The sequence below is a fragment of the Lepeophtheirus salmonis genome, chromosome 6, assembly GCF_016086655.4.
Source record: "Lepeophtheirus salmonis chromosome 6, UVic_Lsal_1.4, whole genome shotgun sequence".
NCBI lineage: Eukaryota > Metazoa > Arthropoda > Copepoda > Siphonostomatoida > Caligidae > Lepeophtheirus > Lepeophtheirus salmonis.
Window position 1 is genome coordinate 28,068,456 of NC_052136.2, and position 26,402 is coordinate 28,094,857.

The 26,402-nt window shown below is 28.9% G+C and overlaps 1 protein-coding gene across 1 annotated transcript; it reads left to right on the forward strand.

Moving 5' to 3' along the window:
- Window positions 1–211: 211 nt before the first annotated feature.
- On the forward strand, window positions 212–25,234 carry LOC121120654 (phosphatidylinositol 4-phosphate 5-kinase type-1 alpha-like). Its single transcript, XM_040715522.2, is given in 15 exon segments — window positions 212–411; window positions 676–986; window positions 988–1,002; window positions 1,704–2,021; window positions 2,925–3,140; window positions 3,197–3,354; window positions 3,424–3,556; window positions 3,718–3,805; window positions 4,937–4,999; window positions 6,863–7,096; window positions 9,438–9,695; window positions 10,946–11,120; window positions 11,197–11,360; window positions 13,544–13,617; window positions 23,359–25,234. Coding segments are annotated over 15 exon segments (2,277 nt in total). The 5' UTR covers window positions 212–353; the 3' UTR covers window positions 23,371–25,234.
- The last annotated feature ends 1,168 nt before the right edge of the window (window positions 25,235–26,402 follow it).

The following is a 26,402-nucleotide window of genomic DNA, read 5'->3' on the forward strand; positions in this document are numbered from 1 at the left end:
AGTTTAAGTAGTTATGCAGTAAAATTCAAGGACCTAGTGAAGAAAGAAAGTATTACCACGACTACTGCTTTGTCCAAATATTGATCACGTGCTTTTCGTTTGACGACTTCTTTTTGAAGCTGTTAGCTGCTGTGAGTAGTGAATGCTAAGAAGAAGAGTGGAGAGGAGAGCGAGCTAGTCAGAGAATTCAAAGAAGAGAAAAGGAAGAAAAGAGAAAGAAATTAGAAAATCAGATGAAGTAAAATGTCTGATTGAGTTGACTAGGAGTGGATCCTCAATTTCGTACAGGCCGTAATTTGAAGGAGGCTTTTTGAGTGTGTGGAACAACGTTTTGGAAAATTAGATTGAGGCCCATGTCGACCTCGGAGTCTGGGGTTAACCCTGGAGGCAACGAATCCGACGATGGTGGAGGTATTGACATTTATTAGTATTGTGCAGTAAAAAGAGAAAAAAAAGGGTGATCCCATGACGTGAGTCACGAGCTTCTAGAGAGGCCATCCTCGGGATCACTCCCACCTACAATCCTACATGAAATGGGAAATGAGACTTGAGTTGCCACTTGTAATGCCAAGAGTGAATACAGGAGCAAGTGTTTGATTCTTCTCTTTTTTGACCCTCCGCAATTTATTTCCATGACTCTAATGAATAAAGCCCTATTTTGTTTTCTGGTTGCAGGAAAGCACAAGCTTCTCCGACATCGCAAAATTGGACATCGGCGCGTTGGAGGGGATGGAACCGTCTCCTACAAAAAGGTTCAGAGCCAGCAGTTGATGAAAGCGATTCAACTGGGCGTGGAGTACTCTGTTGCAGCCATGACACGCTACGATGAGCGAGATCTCTTAATGCAGGACTTTCTCACGGTAGAAACGTATTATTTCCCCAAAAATGGATCTCCTAGCACTCCTGCTCATCCCTGCACGGATTTTACATTTAAAGCCTTTGCACCTCTTGCTTTCAGACACTTCCTTGATCTCTTTGGCATTCTAAAAAAGTGATTTTTTGGTAAGTTTGCTCTATGTGTGTATGGATTCTATCATTTGTGCCAAAAATGAATCCACATTTTTCTTATCTTCAGTGTACATAGGGTCTTTTTCTTTTATATTCCAAGAATTTCTACTCAAAGCTAAATTTGAGTCATTACGAAAAAAAAATAATAATCATATCTAATATTGCACCCTTTCATTTAATACAATACTTTCATTACATTATGTTAAGTCCTTTGACAAACAAACGAAAGAAGAAGACATTGAAATGACATGGGATTTAAATATAGACTGGAATATATTAGGGAGTTCTCAAATAATTTATCAGCTAGAATATGACTTTTATTTTGCTTTTTGATACTTTAAATTAGAAAAGGTACATTAAATGCCCCAAAGAATGGGTTTTCTTAATCCATTGCGAATTGAAAAATCAACAATTATTGAATATAAATATATTATTATTCCTAAAAATATAATTTACCTCCCTCATGATGCGGGCCATTTCAGGACTTTATTATGCAGATGAGCCATAAGTCTTGCAAAAATATATATAAAATGAGAATTTTAGAAGACAATAAAAGTAATTATGCTGTGTGTTGAGACACGTTTTTTTCCTTATTTATGGAACTCACTCGACAAAGTTTAATATATTATATTTAGTTAATAATTTTATTAATGACTTAAAACTACTGATGTCTTATCTACATATATTTTTTATAGATGTCATTGTGTAATGATCCTCTTCGTGAATTGAGCAATCCTGGAGCCAGTGGAAGTCTCTTTTATCTTACGAATGACGACGAATTTATTCTCAAAACTGTGATGCATAAAGAGGCTGAGTTTCTCCAGAAACTACTTCCAGGATATTATATGAACCTCAATCAAAATCATCATACACTATTACCCAAATTCTTTGGTATGTTTTGCTATCATTCCAATCAAAAGAACATTCGCCTCTCAGTAATGAACAATCTTCTACCTTCCCATGTCAAAATGCATTTAAAATTCGACTTAAAGGGCTCTACGTATAAAAGAAAGGTAATATTTAAGCTTCTTTTTTTTAAAAGAGATATTATTTAAATTTGTACAAAATTGATGAAGGTCATTTAAAAAAAAACAAACACAAAATACAAAAAATATTTAAAACGTAATGATAGCATTCATGTAGTTATATAATGTGAAGCAACAGTATAGAAAAAAAAAAAAAAAAATGGAACTTTGTGCAGTCTTACGAGATAAAATAATTTTTTACATGAATTCAAAATTGTAACGGCAGATGAAACTCTTTTGCAATCAATTTTGACATGTTTTTTATCAAATGATCAATTACTAAGAGTTAAATAAGGGTAATGATATTAATAAACGAGTTTTGAGACGTTTAGGTGTTATTGGCAACTCCTATGTAAATACTTTATAATTTATATTCATTATTCTGGTATTTGATTATTTTGTGTCTTTTCCTACGCAAACAATATATTTTCTAAATTATACTAGTACTTTGTGACATTTAACTTCTTTTTATTTTCGCTTGAACAATTTTTTTCTATTTTTTTTTGGCAACACTAGTATAGATCGTGATCAGTAAGTCATGCAGCAAGTGATTTCGTTAAAATATATCAATAATTTTATTTTTGTTTGTTAGTTTGAAAGTTTTCAAATTTAACAATTGTCATAGAGGAGAGAATCTATGTACCTATATAAATAGTTATATTACAGAAATATATACATCAGAGTGATCTCTACTTTTGTAATGAAATAATATGAAGGTAATCCTTAGGTATGTCACATTCATGCTTTAAATTGACATTTTCCTTCTATTTCATTACAAAAATAGTGATAACTCTAACAAATTAAGATATTTATCTAGGTATAAATATATTTGTAAAAAAAATTCAACGTCAATTATCAATTATTAATGCATCATTTACTTATTCATAATAGGCGAGTAAGCGAGAAAGAGCCAAAGGATCCCCTACATTTAAAGATCTGGATTTTCTAGAATTGCTTCCAGATGGCCTACTTTTGGAACAAGAAACATATAATGCGTTAATTTCTACTATGAAACGAGACTGCCGCGTTTTAGAGAGTTTTCGTATTATGGACTATTCTCTGTTAGTAGGAATTCATAATCTCGACTTGGCAGCTAAGGAGAGAGAAGTAAGTAGAGGGGGGTCTGCTGGTTAGCCTGTGTCTTAATAACATTCTCTTCTTAGGAATTAAAGGGTCAATCTGTTAGTGAATCTAAACGCATAAATCCATCTGACATGAAGAAGGTGTCTACTTCTTCTGGCAAACCTAAAATATTACATTCCACTGCAATGGAATCTATCCAAGCAACAACTGAGCCTATTGACGATCAGGAACATGTTCCGTAAGTATTTTGATGACAAAGATAACATTGAATTAAATAACTTGATATTTTATTTCAATATTGTTAAAGGCCTGGAGGAATACCAGCAAGAAATCACAAAGGGGAGAGGCTACTTCTATTTTTAGGAGTTATAGATATTCTTCAAAGTTATCGCATGCGTAAAAAGCTTGAGCATACTTTCAAGTCCATCATTCATGATGGGGTAAGATTTTTTAAATTATATTTTTTATCTTATGAATCATGCTTCTTCCTCCCAAGATCCTTTCACACTTGAAACAAATCCTACCAAAACCCTTTCACAATTTACACAAATTAATGTGTATATATTCTTGCCACTCCATCTCTTAATTGTTTATTTTATAGGATACAGTCTCAGTTCATCGTCCAAGTTTTTATGCTCGTCGCTTTTTGGATTTTATGGCAGATAAAGTCTTTAAGAAAATTCCTTCACGTAAGTACAACATGAAAAATAATCGACTTAACTCCAACTAAGGTTTCGATTTTACACAACACACTGTTATGCTTATGAAAAATATATATATATATATATATATTTGAACACTTTATATATACTTATATCATACTATTTGTTTATTTATTTATTCTTTGAAACTTATTTATTATTATTGGTGTCAGTTAATGATTTAACAATCATAGTTTTTTAACATTCCTCCAGAATGCCACCATGACCATGTCAATAAATGTATCTTTTTTCCTTTTTTGAAATTGCATATTATTCTCATTCTATTCCATTCTCTCTCTTTGTATCCATGCTTTTTTTAAGAAGAAGAAAAAAGAAGATCTTAAGTTTGTTTAATGAATAAATATTCGTTTATTAAAAAAAAAATCATCATCTTGTTCAAGTTTTTGCAGAGGTAGTCTGTATTTCAAAATACGTACTAGTCATACACTATGTAATCCACAAACATTACATTAGAATAATTATGACGACAATCTTATGTTGTGGAAATAAATAATAATAATACTTTTTATTTTTTATAACAACTTGTTTTGCTTTTGTCGGAAGGATTTGTTTTTAAGGAGACAATGCAATAATTAATTAGTCAATTCCTTGAATTTACATACATTATCATCTATTCTATGAACTATAAACGAAATAATTTAATAACTAAAGTCTCCATTCATTGTTCCGCCGCATGTTCTTCAAATTTTATTAACTTATTTAATTGTTTTAATAATGTTTGTACTACAATTATTTAATAACTAAAATGTAAAATTTATGTGTCAAATGCTGCTGCTGTTGCTCTACAGTCTTGATTCCTCTTATTTTTCAATTGATTTTTTATTAAATGATGAAAATATTTAGTGGTTATATATAATATATGGGCAATTTGATTGTGTGTTTGATTCAACACTCTCTGGATATTTTCATTATTTTGACAATTTTTTTTTTTATAAAAAGATTTCTTAATGTTTGTTGTTGACGATGGAGGATAAAATGTTCAATAACATCGTCATTATCCATTTTAAAAAAATCAAAAAATGTATCCCTCTATGTCTATGTATTATTTCTTTCTTTATTTTTCTTCTTTTATTTTTTTTAAATACACACTCTTCTTAGTGGACCATCCTGATCAATTCAAGGGAAATCGAAAATTTCGGTCTATTGTATCCAGTATTATAGGTAAAATTTTCTTCTTTTTATCAGGATATTGGATGAGTTATCATTGAAATCATTTTTGACGACATTTTAATAATGCTTTTCCTCCCCCTCCTTTCTCTCTCTCTCTCTCTCTCTCCAAGTCTCTCCAAATACAATTTTAATCTTTAAATGCAACTTGGTTGTATGATATTAATATTAAAGACCTACGTATAACATGCTTGAAATTGATTTGAAGATTTGAGTTGGGGAGGAGATCCATCTTTCCTCATTTAGAACTGTGTTTTGAAGAGTTGATTGTTTTATATAATAATTTTTATTTTATTTTGTCATTTTATAGTTTATATCCTTTTTAAAAAAAGCCAAAAACATTTAGCCTAATATATATATGCTGTGTACAAGTTGCTATGTTTGAACGTGGTTCAATTTATAATAACTGATTGTACAAGTTACAATTTGTACAACTTATAATGTCTTTTTTAATTACAACATCATTCATTCATTTTAATTGATGCTATAATTTCATATTGATCTTTCAGAATTACACATTGATCTTAGGTATTTAGACGTAGTATAAAGGTGTACTCTTGAACTTTATAATGTGCCACAGAAACTTTAAAATGAGTAATTTTCAATACTGAAACCATTAATATACCAATCATCTAAAGAATATTCAATTGTTGCATTATCCTTCTCAATAGTGCCCTAAAGTTTTCATTTAAAACTATTTATCTCATTTTTGAACTACGACTTGTACACAACACATAAATATATTTATCATCACCTTTTCAAGCAAGCAATGTCTCTCTTTTGTGTGTGTGTTTGTTTCACCAGCAATGCAATCAATAGGCTAATCAACATAAAGAAAAGATAATTAGTAATACTTATACACATGTGATGCGTTAACACAAAAATAATATTGAATGATTATTAATAAAAGGAAAAATTCCCAATTACTTTCTATCTTGTATCACCAGTTAAACATACAAAACAAAATTTTGGTTAATCGTGGGCTTTATGTTCTCATTTCTGGGATGAAATTAAATATTCAAATAGAATATGTTTTTTTTTAAATCATGGAGGACATTATCAAAACTTTATGTGTCATTTCCGAAGGATGAGCCAAAATATTTTACTAATTATAAATAAAAGATAATTGGGTATAATCCAAACTCAATTTTGGGAAGAATCATTCTAGCTTGTTTTAGTGTTGAAGGGGACCACACATGTTATTTTGTCTTTTTTTCGGACGGGGATACTACATTTAAAAAATATATACCTATATATATTTCATAATAGTGAATAATTGACACTACCTTAAATGAAAATATACCTACGTACACTGTGCCGTTTGTTGTGGCGCTCAAATAACTCATATTATTATTGAAAGTAAAAATTAATTCCCCTAAACATCACACCATCATTATTAGTGCCACATTTATTTATTATTTTATTTTTTAAATTAATTAATTATCTGCATTTTCCTGCATGTTGGTTTTTTAAATTTATATTTTTTTCTGCCTTTTACATTTAAAAAAAAGTAAAGTACTAAGTTAGTTACTTAGGTAGGTATTACAATTATTATTAGCTATATATGAAGTAGTAATAATAATAATTAAATACTTATTAAAAATATCTCCTTTTCTATACAATTTAACTAAATATATATTTAATAGAAAATCGAATACATTTACTAAAAATTTGACAAGTCATTTTTTTATAGAATTTAAAAGTTATACATACATATTCGTAGAGTCAATCCTTGAGTATAATAATTACCATAATAACTTAAATAATTATATATTTGCATTCCATGAAATGTATTTTAATTTCAACATTACATTATATTAATATCACATCTACAATATATGTATTTCGTTTTTCCAGCGTTAAAACATTCACCAAGTAAAAGAAGTTCTAAAAAAGAATCAATTAAAAAGGAAAGAGCTTCATCATCTTCGACTTCTGGAGGAGGTGGGGGAGGTGGAGTAGGATGTTCGAGCTCTTTATCCGTCTTCACCGCCAAAAAGTCAATAGAAAATAACGACGTCGCCAAAGAATCTGCTCGTGCATTAACTCCAGTCAAGAAAAGTACCAGTGATTTACCCATCAGTAACTCTGGTAAGATAATCAGGATTTACATAATCTATTGGTTTATATATTCATATATTTGTAGGTCTTAGGCATCCTTCAAACTATTTTTTGTATATTTAAAATATGAGTTTATAACTATGTTTTCAATTTTAATAACATGACAACACTTTTTATATATTGTAGAACAGGGGTGTCAAACATACTACCCATGGTTCGGATTCAATAGTGGTGCATGATTAAAATATACACATTTTTTATTCTAAATTTACAATTGATGTCTGTCAACACAATAGCATATTAGGATTATTATTTTGCTCAAAAATGAGTCTGGATGGTCCTCAATTCTAATTAACTTTTATTTCGTTTTATAAATTATTATGACATATCATGTATCATAATCGCTTTACACCCTATAACGCCAGAAATATAATATTCAATACATGCGTTTTCGAATCCTCGATTGAATTAGTTTGACAATTTTACTTCATCAATTTAATTGTAAATATATATAATAAATTGATCATCAAACATAACAAAAATCGAATTCCGTAACAATATGACATTCCAGTGTTGCAAACGGATTGCCTTATCGAAAAAGTGCTAAAACCATGTGTTTTGTTCGAAAAATTACAAATATATCCTTAGAGGAATTATATAGATAAAATCATTCCTAGTTATTTACGTTGAATAATTAAACAATTATCAACTTCTAACCAAAAATCCACTCCAGAAGTTTGTGGATTTTAAAAATCATAATTGACCGAAAATTACCTCCTAATAAATATTCAGAGGTTTTTATTTATTAATTAAGATAATAAAATAGGGAATATCCCATTTTCTTGATTTTTGTTCGAGGTTGTTTTTGTGTTGACGTATCACATTTGTAAAATATTTTCTTAAAAAAAATATATTTTTTACTGTGCTGGCCACATTGAGATAAAACAGACGACCAAAATGAGTTTGTCACCCCCAATGTAGACATAATCACATTTTTTGATTACGAGAGAGTAAAATATTTCCGATGAATAGTCATGACTCATGGGTTGCTATTCTTTCTACTCTCGTTTTTATATTTTGTCTTCTTATTTAATTTCTTGATTTTTTATTTCAATTCTGATATAATGTTGATGTTGAATTGAATTTCGTTCTTACTTTATTTACTATAGAGCTTTTCATGTAACGTCAATATTGTTGATGTACCATATTGGGGACGTAGAAAATCAAATTTTATTATAATAAAAACCATTTTTTTAGAAAATAGGGAAATATTGGATGTCAAAAAAGGAGAAACAAATAAAAATACCTTTAAGGTCTATAAGAAAATCATCTCTTTTGATTATACATATATCAGACCCCTAATATGTAATCTTTAATTACATAATTATACACTCTTATGTGCATATTTTAAATAATAAATTAACTATAACATTTGCTAAGATAATATCTTATTAAACTTTAATTATTCTACTTTTTTAATTTTTTAATCGATTATAAAGAAAGAGTTGTAAGAATCTGGACATTTCATTTTTAGTATTTCAGCTATTTGATTTGATTCAAATATCACTGATTTTCTTTGGCATCAAGTATTATTCAATACAGGTGCTTAGTCTTTTTTATTTATTCTTAAAGCCAATTGATTCAGTTTCTTTAAAGTTATTATTGGGGATTTGTCCATTTTATTTTATATTTTATAAATAATTGCCCCCCGCAAATTAAACATTTTTCCCCCGATGCCGATTCCAGAAAAAACTACCGATTCTCCGATTCCTATTAATCGTTCCATCACTATCAGATATATAATGCAACGAGGAATAGAGTGATGCATTTTCGATAGAGGGTAAGGTTTAATTCCTTTTATTTGTTGGTCCCGTCTTGACATCCAATCCTTCACAATTTTCATGAATATTAATAAAAAAAGGGTGGTCATTGCTATAAAAATGATAAATTGTTAGGCCCTCAAAATTGTCGACATTAGCAATGCTGACGTCACATGAAACGCTCCATATTATTATTTATTTTTCAAGCGTTTAATGGTCTTATTGTAAATTGAATACTGCTCTTCAACTGTATATTGGAAAAGCGGTTTGAAAGAATTTAGCATTTAAGCGCTTAAATACACATGCAAATAAGATATTATTAATAATAATGATTAATAGTATAATCTTAAGATCTTTTCGGGTATTAGATTCAATGTCCATTGTCTATGCACTTAATAAACTGTTATGGGATTACATCATTACAACTTAATTTTCTTTCTTTCTCTTTTTTTCCCTTTTCAACTACTCCATTTCACCATTGCTTCTACATACTACTACCCTTTTTCAATCCATTTTATTTTTACATACAACCAAACCATGAATTTTTGCAGCCAAACGAGGAAATAGTCCCGTTGAAATATCTCCCCCACCTTCATTGACGGGTGCTTCAGTTGCTGCAATGGTAGCTGAAGTAGCTGCCAACGAAAATTTCTATAAAAATAATTTGGATGAAAGTGGTGAAGAGACGGTAAATTTACCTGCGGTTCTTTGGGATCGTCCTGCAGGCTCTAAAGTCCGTGTTCCCCCTCCGGTTCCACCGCGTTCTCCTAAAACACCCCTGGAGAGCTGTGGGGGAGGAGGTCTTTCAGGTGTGGATTACCTATTATTAGCTGTGACGCTTTTTGTTTGAAGCTCTGAGTTTTTAGTACCTATTTTTTTTATCTTCTTAAATATTCTTTATTAATTATCTTTTTTTAATTTATTACTACTTTTATTTTAAATTCATACATAGATAAATCCTTCATTATTTTAGTTTATACAAAATTATATTAATACATAAGTTCATAATGTATGTATATAATTTATTTTGAAAGCCCAAGTTGTAGAATCCTTGTGCACCATTCCCTTTGTTATTTATTCATTTGTTTCCTTTAGTTGCTCTCTAATTGTGATTTGTCTCCTTTGTTGCTTCTTTTAGCTTTACATAATACTATCTCTTATATTTAAATGGTTATTATGAAGGTACATTCATAGCTGAGAATTATAAATTCCAAGTACTATTGCTATGTAAAAAAAGAGCCCGAAAATTGACGTGGTGTAACCCTGGCAATTTGAAGAATGTTTGTCAGATGAGCAGCTTAGCTGCCAACTCATGATTTTTTATTTGTAATTAGTAGTATTTCATCGGCCCCAATTTATTCAGTCCAGTCCAGTTTTAGGACCGTTCCTATCCTTCCTTGAATTTCGCAAAAAAATGTATTAATAAATTGATTAAATTAGCTACTAGCAGCACTAAGTATGAGAGGGGTGAAGGAAATATCAGCAATTCCACTCCGTATATAGCAAGACATAAGTAGGAATTACTCCGATGTAGATTCTCAATTCTACTCACAGTCCAACAAGGACTTAATCTTTTAACTCCCCAACAAATCATCCGTGATACTGTATCACTGCCATTCATGAGCACACACAATTTATACTTGGATGCTCTCTCCTCAAGAATGAAAGAATATTAAGAATAGCTTTGGAAATATAAAACACTATTCAGATTGCCAAGCTATTACAAATTTCACGCGGGAGTAAATGCTTAGAATTTATAACTCTATAATCATAAGAAAAAAAGAGAGCTTACTTAATAGCGATGTATTTTATTAATCATTGTCCTGTTCATTCGCACGTTTTTTTCATGAATTAATAATGTCTTTTAAATTAATATTAATATAATTAATTATCATTTTCATTATAGATGTTATATACGTAATATATTAAAAAATAAACGATAATTTTATGGTATTTTTTTTTCCTATTTGTACATACATAGAGGAGTAAAATTATGATTTGTAATACTATAAAGTTATATATTTTTTTAAATTTTTTTCTACTTCTTTGCATTTCGAAGGAGTAATTGTAATAGGGTCAAGTTATAAGGGTGGTGGTCAAAGGCCTGACGTCGTTTGTGGCACCGAAGAAAGTACTCGAAGATCCACAGTCGTGACCTCTGAAAAGAGATCATCCTCTGTGACTCGAATAAGAACCACTAATGGAAGAAGTTATCGCTCTTCTGAAGCATCAAGGTAAATTAAAGCTTTGATCTCAAATAATAAAGGAAAAAATAACCTAAATATACAACATTAATTCATCTTTTTGAAGTATGAATGACATTAGATTGGAGTCAAAATATGCCTTAAATTCTAATCATGGAACCCCAAGTAAGCTTTCAGTTGGAACATCGGGTTGGAACACTCCTACTCCAACATGGACTGAAGGAACACCTTCTTACACGGAATCTTCGTTAAGTGGGGATCTAGCCGCGGGTCAGTCCAAAGATGATTTTCAGTGTGATGTATGTCCCTCCTAATAGCCTCATACCCTTTTTTCAAACACTTTTTTTTTGTAAAACGATTAATATATTTTGCATTCTCATCATGATTCGTGATGAGATACATTTGGGGCGGGGGGAAGGAAGAGGGGTCAAATGAAGGGTTGTTCATTTGCTTTAATTACTTTATTACTTGCTTACAACTTCCACCACCACTACCCACCTGCCCCTCTGGTTGTTGAACTCCAACAGTGGAAATCCCATTATTATAATTACTCTGGCAGATGCAGGCAAAGAGATAAATATAGATATGTAACTCATTCCTCGTTTGGCCTTCCTCAACAATCAATTTCCTTCATGTTCTTTTCTTTATGCTTCATTGTTCATGAATTTCTTTATGTAAGTGTGAATACTAAATATATATCGTCAACTTACACACACATGGATATATATTTATCTATTCAGCTTAGAATGATGACACACTGAATTTTATTTTATTTACTTTATTTATTGTTATTAGTTTTGTGCTTGTTTTAATGTTGTTCTGGTATTTTTTTTTCTTCATTTTGTTTCATAATTATTTTATTCATACCTCACTCACTGTACCCTTTTTTCATACCTATCTTTCTATATTCTAAATTATTTTGCCTTGTCTTTTTTTATCACATAAACTACTTACAATTAACTATTTTTATTATTAATCAGTACAAATCTTGGGCTTACATTATAATGCAATTCAAAGATTGGAAAAGTATGTGATTGCATATAGAGTTAGAAAATCTTGCATATCATGTGATATTTCCTGTCAATACAAAAACAATCCCAAAATGAGTTTGGATTTCTAATGTATATATTCGTAGGAGATTTAGACAAACCTAGCTATATTTGGCCCATTAATTTGGTATATTCCAGAGGTCATCATATAAATGTCTTATAAAAAAAGGTCATAAACAAATTGTTCTAATATTCGGGAGAAATTAGTTGACCCCCCTAAAAAATTATCATTTCCTGCTACAATGCATCTGTATTCTTCAACTAATTATCTTTCATTTCTACTAATTAATAAAAGTTGAAATCTCTTATGCCAGATCTCAAGGAACTAACGAAATATTTCACTTTAATAGAAATTTGCTTTCTTGAATTAATGATAAAATACTAAATATGTTATTAATTCGGGACCTGCATAAATGTCTACCTTGAATGAATATCTGTATAAGCGGGGACACCTTAAAATGAGTTTACTGTGATTATCTTTCAGATAAATCTTCAGCCATAATAATCCTATGGGATCAAGCTTAGTTTGGCAACCTTGGTCTAAAACTGGGCTGTCCAACACGTGGCCTGCATTACGACCATCTTAATGTTTAAGTGATGTCCACTACTCATTCTCAATTATTTTATTTGTTGTATTTTTAAAAAAAATTATCGCTCTTAGAGGAATAAAAGTTATGTGAAAACACATAATATTAAAAAAACAAACAAAGTCATTTGATGAAATTATGTAACAAAAGGATTTTTTTTTTGTATGTAGTTTGACTTTTGAAAAATTAGATTCAACTTCAATTTGAAATGAATATGTATTTAATAGTTTTGTTTTATATAGCTATTTTTTATGAAACTTAATTTAATAGGTTCTGTGTCACATTTAAATATTTCAAGTGACAATACGGCCCATTTATATTAAAAGGTTGGACATCTGTAGTCTAGACCAAGGATATTTAACTAGACAGGATATGATTTTTGTGTAGAAAAAACACAGTTAATAGATAGACAAAGAAAAATGGAGTTTGCTCCTTGGGGTTCAATCAATATGTTTTTTTTTCTTGTGGTTTTTTTTCTATCATAGTACTGGTTTGTAACTGTACATAAGATATTGCTTACTTAAGGTGTATGATTATTATTTTTTGGCCTAGCTTAAGGCATTGATTTAGCACAACGTCATTTGTAATGAGAAATAAATTTTACAAATTTTTATATAGATAATTTGTCTAGATTGTTTTTGTATTGCCCCACCACAAAAGTACTTTATAGTAGTGTACCATGCTTTTCCATAATTTTTTTAGAGAGAGAAAACTTGCAAAATAAAAAAATAAAAACATGCACAAATCTCATCTCTTTTTTTTTTGTGTGTGTATTTGTTATATGAATGATTATTTAAATATATTTATATTTGTTTAGGAAACTCTCCCGTTAGAAATGTAGGAAATTGGAAATCTCGAGACGAGGAAAAATTATTTCGTGAAACAGAAATGGTAATTATTTACTCTTATTATTAATTAATGGTTTAAATTATTTAGTAAATCTCGGGTTTTGTTTTACTTATGTAGATGTACAATATACATAGATATGAACTTTCAAAATTCACATCATCAAAACTATTTTGAAAGTTTTTATATAGGTGTAAACATACAGGCGGAGAGAAAAAGTCACGTTAGCCGTTTATGGAAATACTACATTTTTAGTATACACAGAGTGGGGCTTTTCCAATATAATTCCAAGAAAATTTGACCAAATTAGCAGCATTACAATATTAAAAATCATGAGGGTGAGGGGTTTGAAATAGAAAACACTACTATAATAAAGTTAGAACCTCCATATGCACCAAATGCCAATATAGGGGAGGGGCAAAAAATGCCCAAAGCTAGCGTACTTACTTTGTTCAAGACCCCAAAAATAAAAATATTCGTTTATTTTTAATTAAATAGTACAAAACTATTTCACAAGACTAAAATGCAGTTTTATTTCAAATTATATCTCATTCAACAAAAAAAGAAATCTAGGTTTACTTCAGTGGTGATATGGATTTGTTTTTCATTCAAATGAGGCAATAATCATTAATCACTAGAGGTTAATATAAAAATAATATATAAAAACTATCGTTTGCCTATTTATATTTATTTAATTTATTTTTTGATATAATAATAAATTTATTATCAGGAAATTTTAAAAATTTCAGCACATTAAGCTTGAGAAATTTCTGCAATAAGAAAATTAAAAACGAAATCAATGTTTTTATAGAAATTTTGTTTGTAAAAGACCAATGACAAATGAAAAACGGAGTTGTTTTATTTTCTTAAAAAACTCTTTAGTAATTGTGTTACATTTTACACACATGGAAAATGGTAAACCCATATTAAATTTTCATACAATTTTAAAGATAATGGTTTTTTTCTCATGTAAATTATTTTTTTTCTTTTCAAAAATCAAAAGTGAACTAAAACCTATAAAAAGTATTAAAAAGGAAAACTCTTGCAAACCAAATTTGGTACGAAAAAACGCATTACAGATTCTTGATCTAGACATCAAGTTCTATTATAATATTTCTGTGGAAATAGAAAGATATAATTGAAATTGTTATAATTTGTTGACTTGTGTAATCTTAAAAAGGAATGACATATTTGACGAAAAAGTATCGGCGAGATACGAGCTTTGAATTGTGTTCGATCAGTACTAGGACTGAATTCCCAACGCCCCCTACCAGTCTCTTTTTTATCGTTTTTTTATGTTACCATTCAACGGTTTTAAGAGCCAATTAGTCGGTCCTTCAGTCCTACCTATGTTTTTATATTCTTCTCTCCTAGCTAGAATTGAAGAATGTAAAAAACAAAGAAAATAATTCAGGACAGTACACCTAATTAAAACTTCAAGTATTATATCTCTTTGTTAGAGGTTATGATGGAAATTCAACAACTGAAGGGACCACTTAGTTAAGTAACTACGTCATTTCATTATAGACTACTGTCTTATAAGTTCTTTTTAAACCGATCCAACATTAATTTTGAACAAAATTGTTGATAAGATCAGAGCTAATTTTACCGTGAGGACACCCTGAGGCAAATACAAAATGTGGCGTCTTTTGTGGGTCATGACTAGGATTTCTTTTGGGGAGGAGGGGGATTAACTAGATCAGATTTTTTAAATTACAAATTTGTCATACTTTATAGAATTTATTGTAATTATTTTTGTACTAGTGCAATTTTTTTTGAATATGATGTTAAACATTTTCGTCATCATAGTTTTAAATTTATTAAAAGTTTGACAACAAACAACCACTGTTTTTAACTACAATCTGCGGCCCCCTATTTTTACATGAAAGTGCAGGATGAAGAGCATATGTTCCTTATACTCCCCCTCAAAACCGGCATTGCATAATACCATGAGGTTACATTCTATCTACTAATTATATTTTTTCAATTTTTCCTGTTTATGTTTTGAAAACCCTATGTTTTTATGAAAAAACGCATTATTTTTTCTCCATAGGGGTAAAGTGACGTATTTTTTTTTGCCTTCACTGTATGTATTTAATAATATAATAATATGTAGATTTAACTAACTAATTCACTAACATTATAATTAGTAACTTGCAGATATTGATCTCAACCCTCTATTTATTTTTCATGCCACCTCTTCGGATATTTTCTTATACTAATAATAATTAACTGATATTAATGATATTTATCTACTATATACATAGTAATCTCATCGCGCATCAAATATTTTTTCATAAATATACTTATAACAATTTATTTAAAACATATTACGTTCATGTTTTTTTTATTTAAAAAACAAAACAAACAAAATACAATTAGAAAAACAACCACAAGAACACCACAACACAACAGCAACCCTCAACAATAATTCGTCGTTATATTTATATCCATTGATAAGGATATCAACATGGTGCAGGCACGAAATTTATGAAATATTATTTAGAGAGTGAAAATGACGGATGATGACGATCCGTACTCAATAATTGATCTGCTGCGCGTCTATATTTGTAAAAATATGAACATTCATCATTACTTAATTAGTTATAATAAGTTACTACCCTAGCCCCACGACAATCCAGAACTCCTACAATGTATGACCTTCATTATACAAAGATTAACAGTCGTGTTATAATGTATTGGTGAAAATGTCCCTGGCTATAACTTAAGTACAAGTATACGCGTGATACAAAGTTTATATGTTGTGCACAAGTCGTGATTTTAAAATAGACGGATTCTACAAATTACAAGTTTCACGTGTCGTAATTATTTTAATTCATTATCAATCATTTTGATCTATTAAAACTAACTATGTGTTAACAAATATTTATGACTGTGGGTATTTGTACTTTATAATGTGTCATATAAGCCTTTTTAATGAACAATTTTCACTAATAAGACAAAAACTACACGCTTTAATGTAAGTGTTGGTCCGTTTTTATTTATTCGGTCCAGTCCAGACCGGTCCTTTACTTGGAATGTTCCCTAAAAATGTTAATAGTTTAATAAAATAAAAATATTCATATTTCCATTATAATGGCATATATTGCGAACATATTCTATTTTTGCTAAGATATATATGATTTATTTCCATTATATAACGGAATAATTAAAAAAAAGGAAAAACACCTGTTATGAGGGATATGTTTTACTTTCTGTAAGGACCGAAAAGTGGGACTTTACCGCGGTCCTCGGTCCAAAATAAAGGTCGACATATCACTGTCTAAAGTCGATTATCGAAGGAATATTCAATTTTGTATTAATCCTCACCCACCACAAATATACTGTTTTCAAAATTATCCATCTCACTTTTTTGGTTGCAACTTGCACACAACAAATACATATTATAGGACCTTCATTACATCACCAGGGGACTATGAGCTCCCAATACTACTTTTTTTTAGCAGACGTAATTATCGCCTTATTAATTGTGAGTCATCCATAGTCTCTCTTGTAAGGGCCCCTAATAACAAAACCGTGATTACCAGCAGTGAAATACCCCCCTCATGATGGATGAATATGTATTTGCCCTTTAGTAAACATCATTCATACTTAATATATCTGAAAGATTTTACAGAGGACATAGATTAAGAAAAGATGCTCAAAAGTGCTTCCACTAGACTTTGTACATATTTGCAAATCAGCATTTAAAAAGAGACAATTTTTCTATAATTCTGCCAATGTAGATCAAGGAGGTAGGAATGTATATTAGAGATGTATCAAATACTCTCATTAAATTAAAGTTTGAATTCATATTCGCAATTTTAGATGTTTAATACAGCACTAATGTGCATATGTAGTTTCGTAAATGTAGGTAGTAGTACAATGATTTGAGAGGGCTATTAGGGGCTTCAAAAAAGAGCATGCCCCCCTCTTTCCAACTGGTACTATGAATCATAATAAATCATTTGAATTTGAAGGAATAAATTCTTAATAAGAAGTATAATTAATATCTTTTATCTTTTAATAATATGTATTCAGTAGGAGTGCAGATAGGATTTTTGAGCAGGGGTGGGGTATTTAAAGGGGGATACAATCTGTAAAGCATGTCCCCATTCCAACTTTCACCTGCGATATGCATCCATTACGGAGGGAAATTATTTTCTGAATAACATTTTTATCTGACACTTAATGTTTAGGCTATTTCTATGAAAGAGGGACGCCAATACTTTCAAACACGATTGTCAATCAATTTCGGGCCGTACTTCTATGCAAAAACAGTTTCTTTATATTATATTATTAGTATAATGAATGAATGATAAGTTGATAATAGACGCTGTGTGTCTCCCTAAGATGCTTCTCGTATCTTATTGCATTTAATAAAATCAACATTCATATTTTTACGCTCATATGTAATGTCTCAACAATATTATATATAAATATATTTTTTTTGTAATTATTACGATTCCTACTGTTATAATTAATTATTATTATTTTACTTTTATATCCTTTTAAATTACGATTCCCCTTACTTCTTATTCAAAGTCCAAGTCCATCTTTCATAAACTACAATGCATTTAGGATATTTTTATTATATGTATAATATTGTACATACTGTTATTAATTTATAGCAAGCTTTTTGCAAGTTTTTGGATTAGCTTATAATGAGGGTTTAAAAAATATATTATTTAAATATGTGTAGTGTACCTACGTATCCCTGACCTATCACAATGATTCACTAAATTATTTATCTTCTTTATAGTAATACATATATTATAACTTCAAAGATCCAAATTGATAAAAACCCTCTCCCATATTTAATAAATAATATATTAGTATTATTGAGCATCAATTGTAAAACTCCAAATACTGCATTGTTTTTTTTAATTTTTATTCATTTATACATTTTAAACTTTGGCCAAGTTATACTTATGCAAAAATATATAAATTTGAACAAATAACAGATCAACCACTAAAAAATATGGATTTCAACAAATCTTTTTCTTAATTAATTAATTTACAATGAATAGAGTCCCATCATTATCATATCATGGATTCATGAATGTGGCAGTGCTTCTCAAACTGTTTGACTTGCATCTCCCTTTAGGTAGATCAGCGGTTCTGTAACCCTTTAACTTCTAGTGTCTCATTTTAGAATTTCCATAGAGCTATTCTCCCTCCCGGATTTTTTTATTTCCGGAATTGAATAAAATACAATTTTTTATTCTTTTATTAATATATGCTAGTATGTATGTTGTGTTAAAGTTGTAATTTATCCGTCTTAAAATGTCATATTTAATTATAATTAAAAGCACTATAATTTAAAAACTTACAATCCGATTATAATATTTCATTTTGATCGATCAATATTACTTATTTATTATGTATTTAGGAGTAATATAACGATTAATGGTGTGATATTTAACTTTCTAAATCACAATTATTACTATGTGGCACATTATAAAGTTCAAATGCCCACGGTTGTTACCCGTAAATATATAGTAGTTAACTAATTTTATTAGCTTCAAAGGAAATTATATCATAAATTAATAGTTTGTAATTAAAATGACTGATGTTGTAATTACATATAGTATTATGAGACGAATGAATTGTAACTATTACAATCTGCTTATGCAAGTTACAACTTGTACACACCATATAAAGAGCTTAATGTTGTACTTGCACAAACTGCTCTTTCAAAACGGTACAAGTTCGGTGCTTCATGATGTTAGAAGCTAATTTCATTGTTTTGGAAGGCCTTACGTATATTAAAGCAAGCAGTTTGATTTTCATTTTTTTTTTCGTTTTCGATTACTGCTAGTGAAGAAAAGTTATCATATGGTATGAAAATGATCTATACAAAATTGCATTGTCGTACGTGGTCATTTATAGGTCACACATCTTGATCGTATTATGAAAAAAGGCTAAAACTCTTAACTTCCTCAATAATCAATTCTAGTTATTTTGCATTAAATCATTTTGTATAAAAAGTGTTAAAAAAAAGTTTTTTTCTAAAATGGTACTAAAGAACAAAAAAAGAGAAAAAAGTTCGGAAAATTTGATGATGCCCGTATAGCACACATCTTTTTTTATTTGTTTACATGTTCAGAAAGGAACGATCAAAATTTTCTTTTGTTATTCTCTATTTTTGCTTTATAAAGAAATTTATAACAATAACACTTTATTAATGTTTATCTTAGGTTAGAAAAATGTCTATCATAATTAATTAATGTAAAATGATGATTGCTATATTTTAATCCTTATTGGCGAAATAAAGAACGTTTCTCTCCTTTCAAACTTTGAACAAGATGTGCTACCTAAAGATAATATCGTAGAAAAATAAAATTTGCTTTAGATAATTTTCATACCACGACAACTTTTCCGGACTACTTGTAATCGAAATTCGAAAAAAGTTGAAAACATAACGTCGACCTAATGTATATATATAAACAAGTGATTTTCTTAATATTAAAACAATACCATGAATTTCCTCCCTAGACTATACAAAATTCCCATGTCTTAGATAGTCTAATTTGAGCATTATTATAATAAAATACTTTGTTTCAAAAATTTCCAAGTGCTCTCCTTTCTTATGGCATGCCCCGCATAGTTTGAAAAGACCCATTATAATCACAATAAATAATGCTTTTAATTTTTTTTATCCCCCCTCCAAGTACATATTTATATATTGTCTCCATGAAAAAAAATGCTTGAATTAAAGTAAATTTTTTTCTAATAATTAGTTTATTTTCTTTGATTTATTTCTTTCATGTATATTTTGGAATGTTACCTAATATATAACATTTGCATTCATAATATTATGGTGGTTATCTTGTCTCATGATCCGTTAAAAGTTTACCTACAATACATTAATTAATTATTATCATCATTATTACTGCTTGTTTTAAAGCATTTTGCTTTCAAACTCATTTAACGTTATTATATCTATTACTATTATTAATTAATTAATCAATTATTATTAATAAACTTATATATTGAAATGAAAACTTACTTATAATTAATCAACTAAAACAATAATAATAACCCAAAAAGGTGGGGCTTGACACCTATGAGCCTTGTTTTCACTTATAATTAACTAATTGTATTAGCTTTTTGTTTGCATTTTTTTTGGGGATTACCTATCCTTTTGAACAGGGCCGGTTTTATCTTGAGTGGGACCTAGGGCAAAAATAAATGTCTGTTTACTTTTCTTTCTTTGTTGAATTTACTTTAAGAATTTGTTTATTTAAGAAAATCTTTATATTTTTACCAGAATTATGTGATTTAGTGATTTTATTTTTATTTTTGTAATTACCTTTTTTAAAGAAACACAATAAATTCAATGTAACACATGGGCTGAAAAGATGAACAGATTTACACTTAGATGGCGCTTTTTTACCAACTTTTTACCAGCTGTAAAAAAATGACAATTTTTTCTTTAGTCTGTGAGTTATTGTGCGAAGTGTAGGAGTGTTCGCAGGATTTTATATATATGTGTGCTTGGTTTATGAAATTTTTTGGAAAAAAAATTCAAAATCTAAAGCTGTTAACAAAAAATTTAATTTTTTGAAGAAAAAAAAATTCAAATATTCCATTTCAAATATGAAATTTTTTGTTCTGATACATAATTTACCCAATTCTCTAATCCTGATAAAAAAAAATTTTTTATTAAAAGCAAAAATTTCTTAACTTGGGGGAGGGGGGCACATCCTGCGGATACCCCTGAAGTGTAAGGTAACTTTTTTTATTTCCAAAACAATTTTGTGTTTTGATTTAAAAATACTTCTTGATGGGGAAATATACAGTTTAAGCTAAAAAATGGCTTGTAAAGTGCTATGGAGACTCTTTTCCTTAAAACGAATAAAAAAAATATAATAATAACATTTAGAAAAAACAACAATTTTGACCGTAAAAAAACGTGTTTTCTTCGTTAAGCCCAATACTTTTTATGCCTTATGTTATATTAGAAAAAAAAAAAAACATTTCTTAGTTTCTTTCAAATGACTAATGATTTAGGTAATATAATATCTTTTAGATTTTTTCAAAGACATTTATTTATTATTTAAAAAAAATATGAAGATTTCTTCTTTTATTTAAAATGCAAGGTGCCCACTCTAGAACCCACACTGCTCTGAGGTCATCATTTAAAGGGAATTCTTATATATATTTTGATCTGCATTCCTTTTTTTTTTATAAATATAAATTTGGTTAAAAAATGGTTATCAATTATCAACTTTGGTCTTTTTACAAAAACTCATACTTTGTATTTAAAAAAAGGAAATTGTGGATCAAAATACATATAGAGATAGTACATAAATGAAGCTCCCAAAAAATATCGACACGACGTTGAATGTGGTAGAAATATGTCTAAAAAAATTAGTATTAACATTTATAAAAGTAATTAACACAACACTACTCAGATATTCTGAAACAAACACCTTGTGGACTTTTCTAGGTAGATAAATATTACATACAGGAAATAATGAAGTAAAATAAGAACTCAAATTAATTTTCCATGATTTCTAATACATAATATTTTAGGGTGACCAACCGACCTCTCTTTACATTCATTCAGGGGACTTTTTATAAATTCATAAAATATCCAGTTATATGAAGGACAAATTGTGGTTATGTTGCAAATCGAATTAACCCATTAGTGGTAATAATTTACTGTCGGTAATTTCAATTCTTGCACAATTTAACATTTTTTATTTTGAAAAAGAATAAATATATGTATGTTTTTTTCTTTTTACAACAATATTGGAAATATAGACTGGGAGGATTTCTTGCTAGCCTACACAAAAACAATGTTTTTACATTCATCATTGAGCCGAATTTAAATAAAATAAAATATGATTAATTTACAAAGGAAAAAATCTTTTAGGAAAAATATTCCAAAATTGCAAATTACTTACACTTCCGATTTAAATGTTTTTTGCTGTCATTTCTCCCTTCTAACAAAACGTTTTTTTTAGGTTATAAAAAACATGTTACGATGATTTAAATGCATGTAACCCCTCAAGAGAATATTCATAATCTATTAAAAACCTTTTTTTACCTAATAATTTTGATGAAAAATAAGTAGTTGAATGTGTATCACTAAAGCTTTCCACTCGGCATTAATGGGTTAAATAGAAAATATACATAACTTTCTATTAAAGAAAAATAAAAATCCAATATTTATTTTTTATAAAAAGGGGATTCAAGAAATCCTTTGTTAAGAAACCAAAATTCGTATCACTCATAATCTGTTCATAAATTCCGGGGCGTCTGCTGGATTATATTTGGTGTGTTTGTGGTTTTTTTTTTTTTTTTTTGAATAAAATCCAAAATTTAAATTTTTTGAAAACTTTTTCAAAAATCCATAGCTATTCACTGATAATTTCATTTTTTTGAAAAATAATTCAAAATGAAATTTTAAATATTACATTTAAAAAAGAAGAAAAAAATCTAAAATCTACAGCTATTGTCAAAAATAATTTTTTTTCTAATATATAATTTTTTGAAAAAAGTTCAAATAAATACCTTAAAAATAATTATTAATAATTATTTTTAGTTAAATATTTTCATCCTGACCAAAAAAAAATCAAGTAAAAAACAAAATGCCTTAATTTGGGAAACCCAAATATCCTCTTTTTGGAAATCGAACTATTGTCACTCTATATTATGTACTTGTATACACAACATCACTCAACCTCTCCTTTTATTTTTATTTTCATCTCTTTCTCCCGCCATCTCCTCATCCTTTCACCACTCACTCTGTGATACCTTCATCTCCTCCTACAGACCCATTTATAGAAACATAAATAAGGCCATAGAAAATAAGTCAACACGAAGATTAAGAAGACAAAAGTAAAGACTCCAATCATCTACAACCGTCGTTAACTCTCTTAATAAACCACTACAACCAACATGATTTACATCACATTACAAAGTCACAATTCTCCTCATTAAAATGATCTGGGTTTTTTTTCTCTCATCTTTCAGTGATAATTATTTGAAGGAAATATGATGAAGATGGTGAATCATTATTAATTAGTTAAAGTATTCAACAAAGTTTCAACTTTTTTCCCTTTATTGCTTTATTCCCGATACATATGAAAATTACCTTTATAACCCCAAATTTCTTGCTTTTATGGCCAACAGATTGTTTTTTGTGAAAAATATTTTTTTTTTATCTACATGATTTATTGTTAGTTTTTGCCTTGAAATATTTAAATAATAGATAAAATCATAAAATATAGTTTGTAGAAACTCCTGATTCGAATAATATTGTATTTATATTTATGTATCTTGTTCTGAATCGGATAAAATGCTTTATCAAAGTACAAAAGAAAATAGATACTTTATTTGAAAGTCGAATAAATTCCTCATTTTTGATCACAATGAACAAAATCATAGTTTGTCGTAAAGTGAAGACTTTATATTAAAAATAAAAGAGCACCCTAACAAAAAGTTATTCAAGATTTGTTGCTTGAAAAATTATTTTTGATTATTCATTAAGCTATCAAGGTTTATTCATAGTACATATGTATATAAAATGTAGCTCTCTGTAAGCTACAAAAGCAGAAATCATGACTTATAAACAAAATTTTCATATTATTTTTCTCGTGATGTAAAATTTTTTATTCTAAAGGGATATTACTTCAATTTTTGGTGAAGAAATTGTAAATATAGACCCTTCTACATTGTTTGTATCGTTGTTCTTGGATTTTGTGGAGTATGATTTTATAGTTTTACCTTATCCCTTTGCACAGTACTCCATTAAAAATTGACCTAAAGACTTAACGACGAACGATACAAGCAATTGGGAAGGGTCCATAGGGTAATGAGTCATAGCTCTACTTTGCTTCTTGTTCCACTAAAAATTGACTTATTATTTCGGATCAAACCTATATTCAAATCATAAAGCGAAATTTATATCGTAGACCAACGTTTTCGAAAAAAGGTCTTACATAATCTTTATTTATTATCTTTTAATTAATAAAGAAAAAAAACTTCATTTTTTCGCTGCTCACATGAATTTTCTAAAAAAATGACGTTTTTTTTTGTAGACTGAATTTTACTACAAGACCTAAACCCAACTCTACTAGATAGAACAAACCATTTCAATTCAAGGGTAAAAATTTGTTGTTGACTAGTTTAATTAATTATGAAATAAGCAAGAAAATCATTTTGCTGATGAAGGAAAATAGGATATTTTTATATTACATATATTATACTATCGTTATTGTTCACAAAGTATTAAACTCTATATGAAAACTACCGAAAGATGAAACGAAAAAAACAAACAGAAATTAGCATCAATTCTTACAACTACCATTGTTATTTATTTCTATTTTTATTTTTGATTAAATATACAAATTATTATATAGGGTTTTATTTCACACTTTCTCGCCCGACCTCTATCCGATCTTTGAAAAGGAACAACAAACAGCCATCTGTATTATTATAATTATAATTATCATTTCATATTAATATATCCATTGGCTTCTCTTATGAATAATATTTTGTGCGTACTAATTAATTTGAAAATTACTATTATTATTATTTTGAGAAAATATGAATTATATTTATATATATACAAACAATTTTTTTGTTATCATAACTAAGTACATAAATGCATACATAGGTTATATTCAAATAAACAGTAGATTTCTAACATATAGTAGTGTTCATTTCCTCAACAATTTTTCAATTTGTCTTGCGTTCACCATGTCACGTTTCGTAACATTTCTTCTCGTCTCCGTTTCGTACAAGGATAATAATGATATTATAAAGAACTAGAATGGCAACGCGTCTTCCGAATGAAAGGAGCAAGTAACAGATAAAAAGAAACATTATTAATACGTATGTAAAAATTGTCAGAATCAACGTGAGCATACATTTAATAGTGATGAAAATAGTGTGTATAATGGGCATCTTAAAAAAAAAAAGAAACCGAAAATCAACATGGCTGTTACAAGGGATGAGAGGGAGAAGGAAATAAAATAGGACTTTGGCAAGAATTACTCCGATGTCGATCCTCAATTTTACCCGGAGTCCAACAAGGAAATACAATTATAATCCCCCAACAAATCTTCAATGTTAATCTCTGTCTTTTATGAGCACACAAAAATGTTCCATCAGATCTAGAATACAATTGAATCTATTTAGGAAAGGAAGTTCACTACTCAGGAATTAAGTAATTATGATAGCTGCTATGGAAAAGGAAATTGATTCTTCAGACTACCAATTCCAAAAAACAAAAACAGGCCAGCTTAAAAAATCATACTATTTACATCACTACTTATTAATCGTGTGTACCGATCCTTATTTAGGACCACAGTGCAGTTCAGTCCGATACCATCCAGCCCAGTTCCACTTGAGGGTTCTTAAAAAAATAAAATCGATCCCTCATGACGTCAATGAGTGTGTTTTTCCTCCTTTTAATTATTCTGTTATATAATAGAATATATTATACTCTAAGCAACAATATAATGTGTTCGTATTATAATGAAAAAAATCAAATTTTTTCAAGATATGTGCAATAACCTTGATACATATTTCATATATCTTATTTGGCTCAATAAACCATTGATCCTTTTTATGAAAAATTCCAAGGACCAACAGTCTTGAGGATCGGTCCGAAGGACCGGTCATAAGACTGGACTGGATCGAATAAAGAAGAACCAACATTGCACTAGGTATTTATTATTTCTCCCTATTTTTTATTTGTAATACCTATTTTTTTAGCTTGCCCGTTTTTTATTTAATTAGTAATATTAGGAATTAATTTTCTTTTCCTTAGTTGTTATCATTATAAAGTAAAAAGTTCTGAGCTTTTTTTT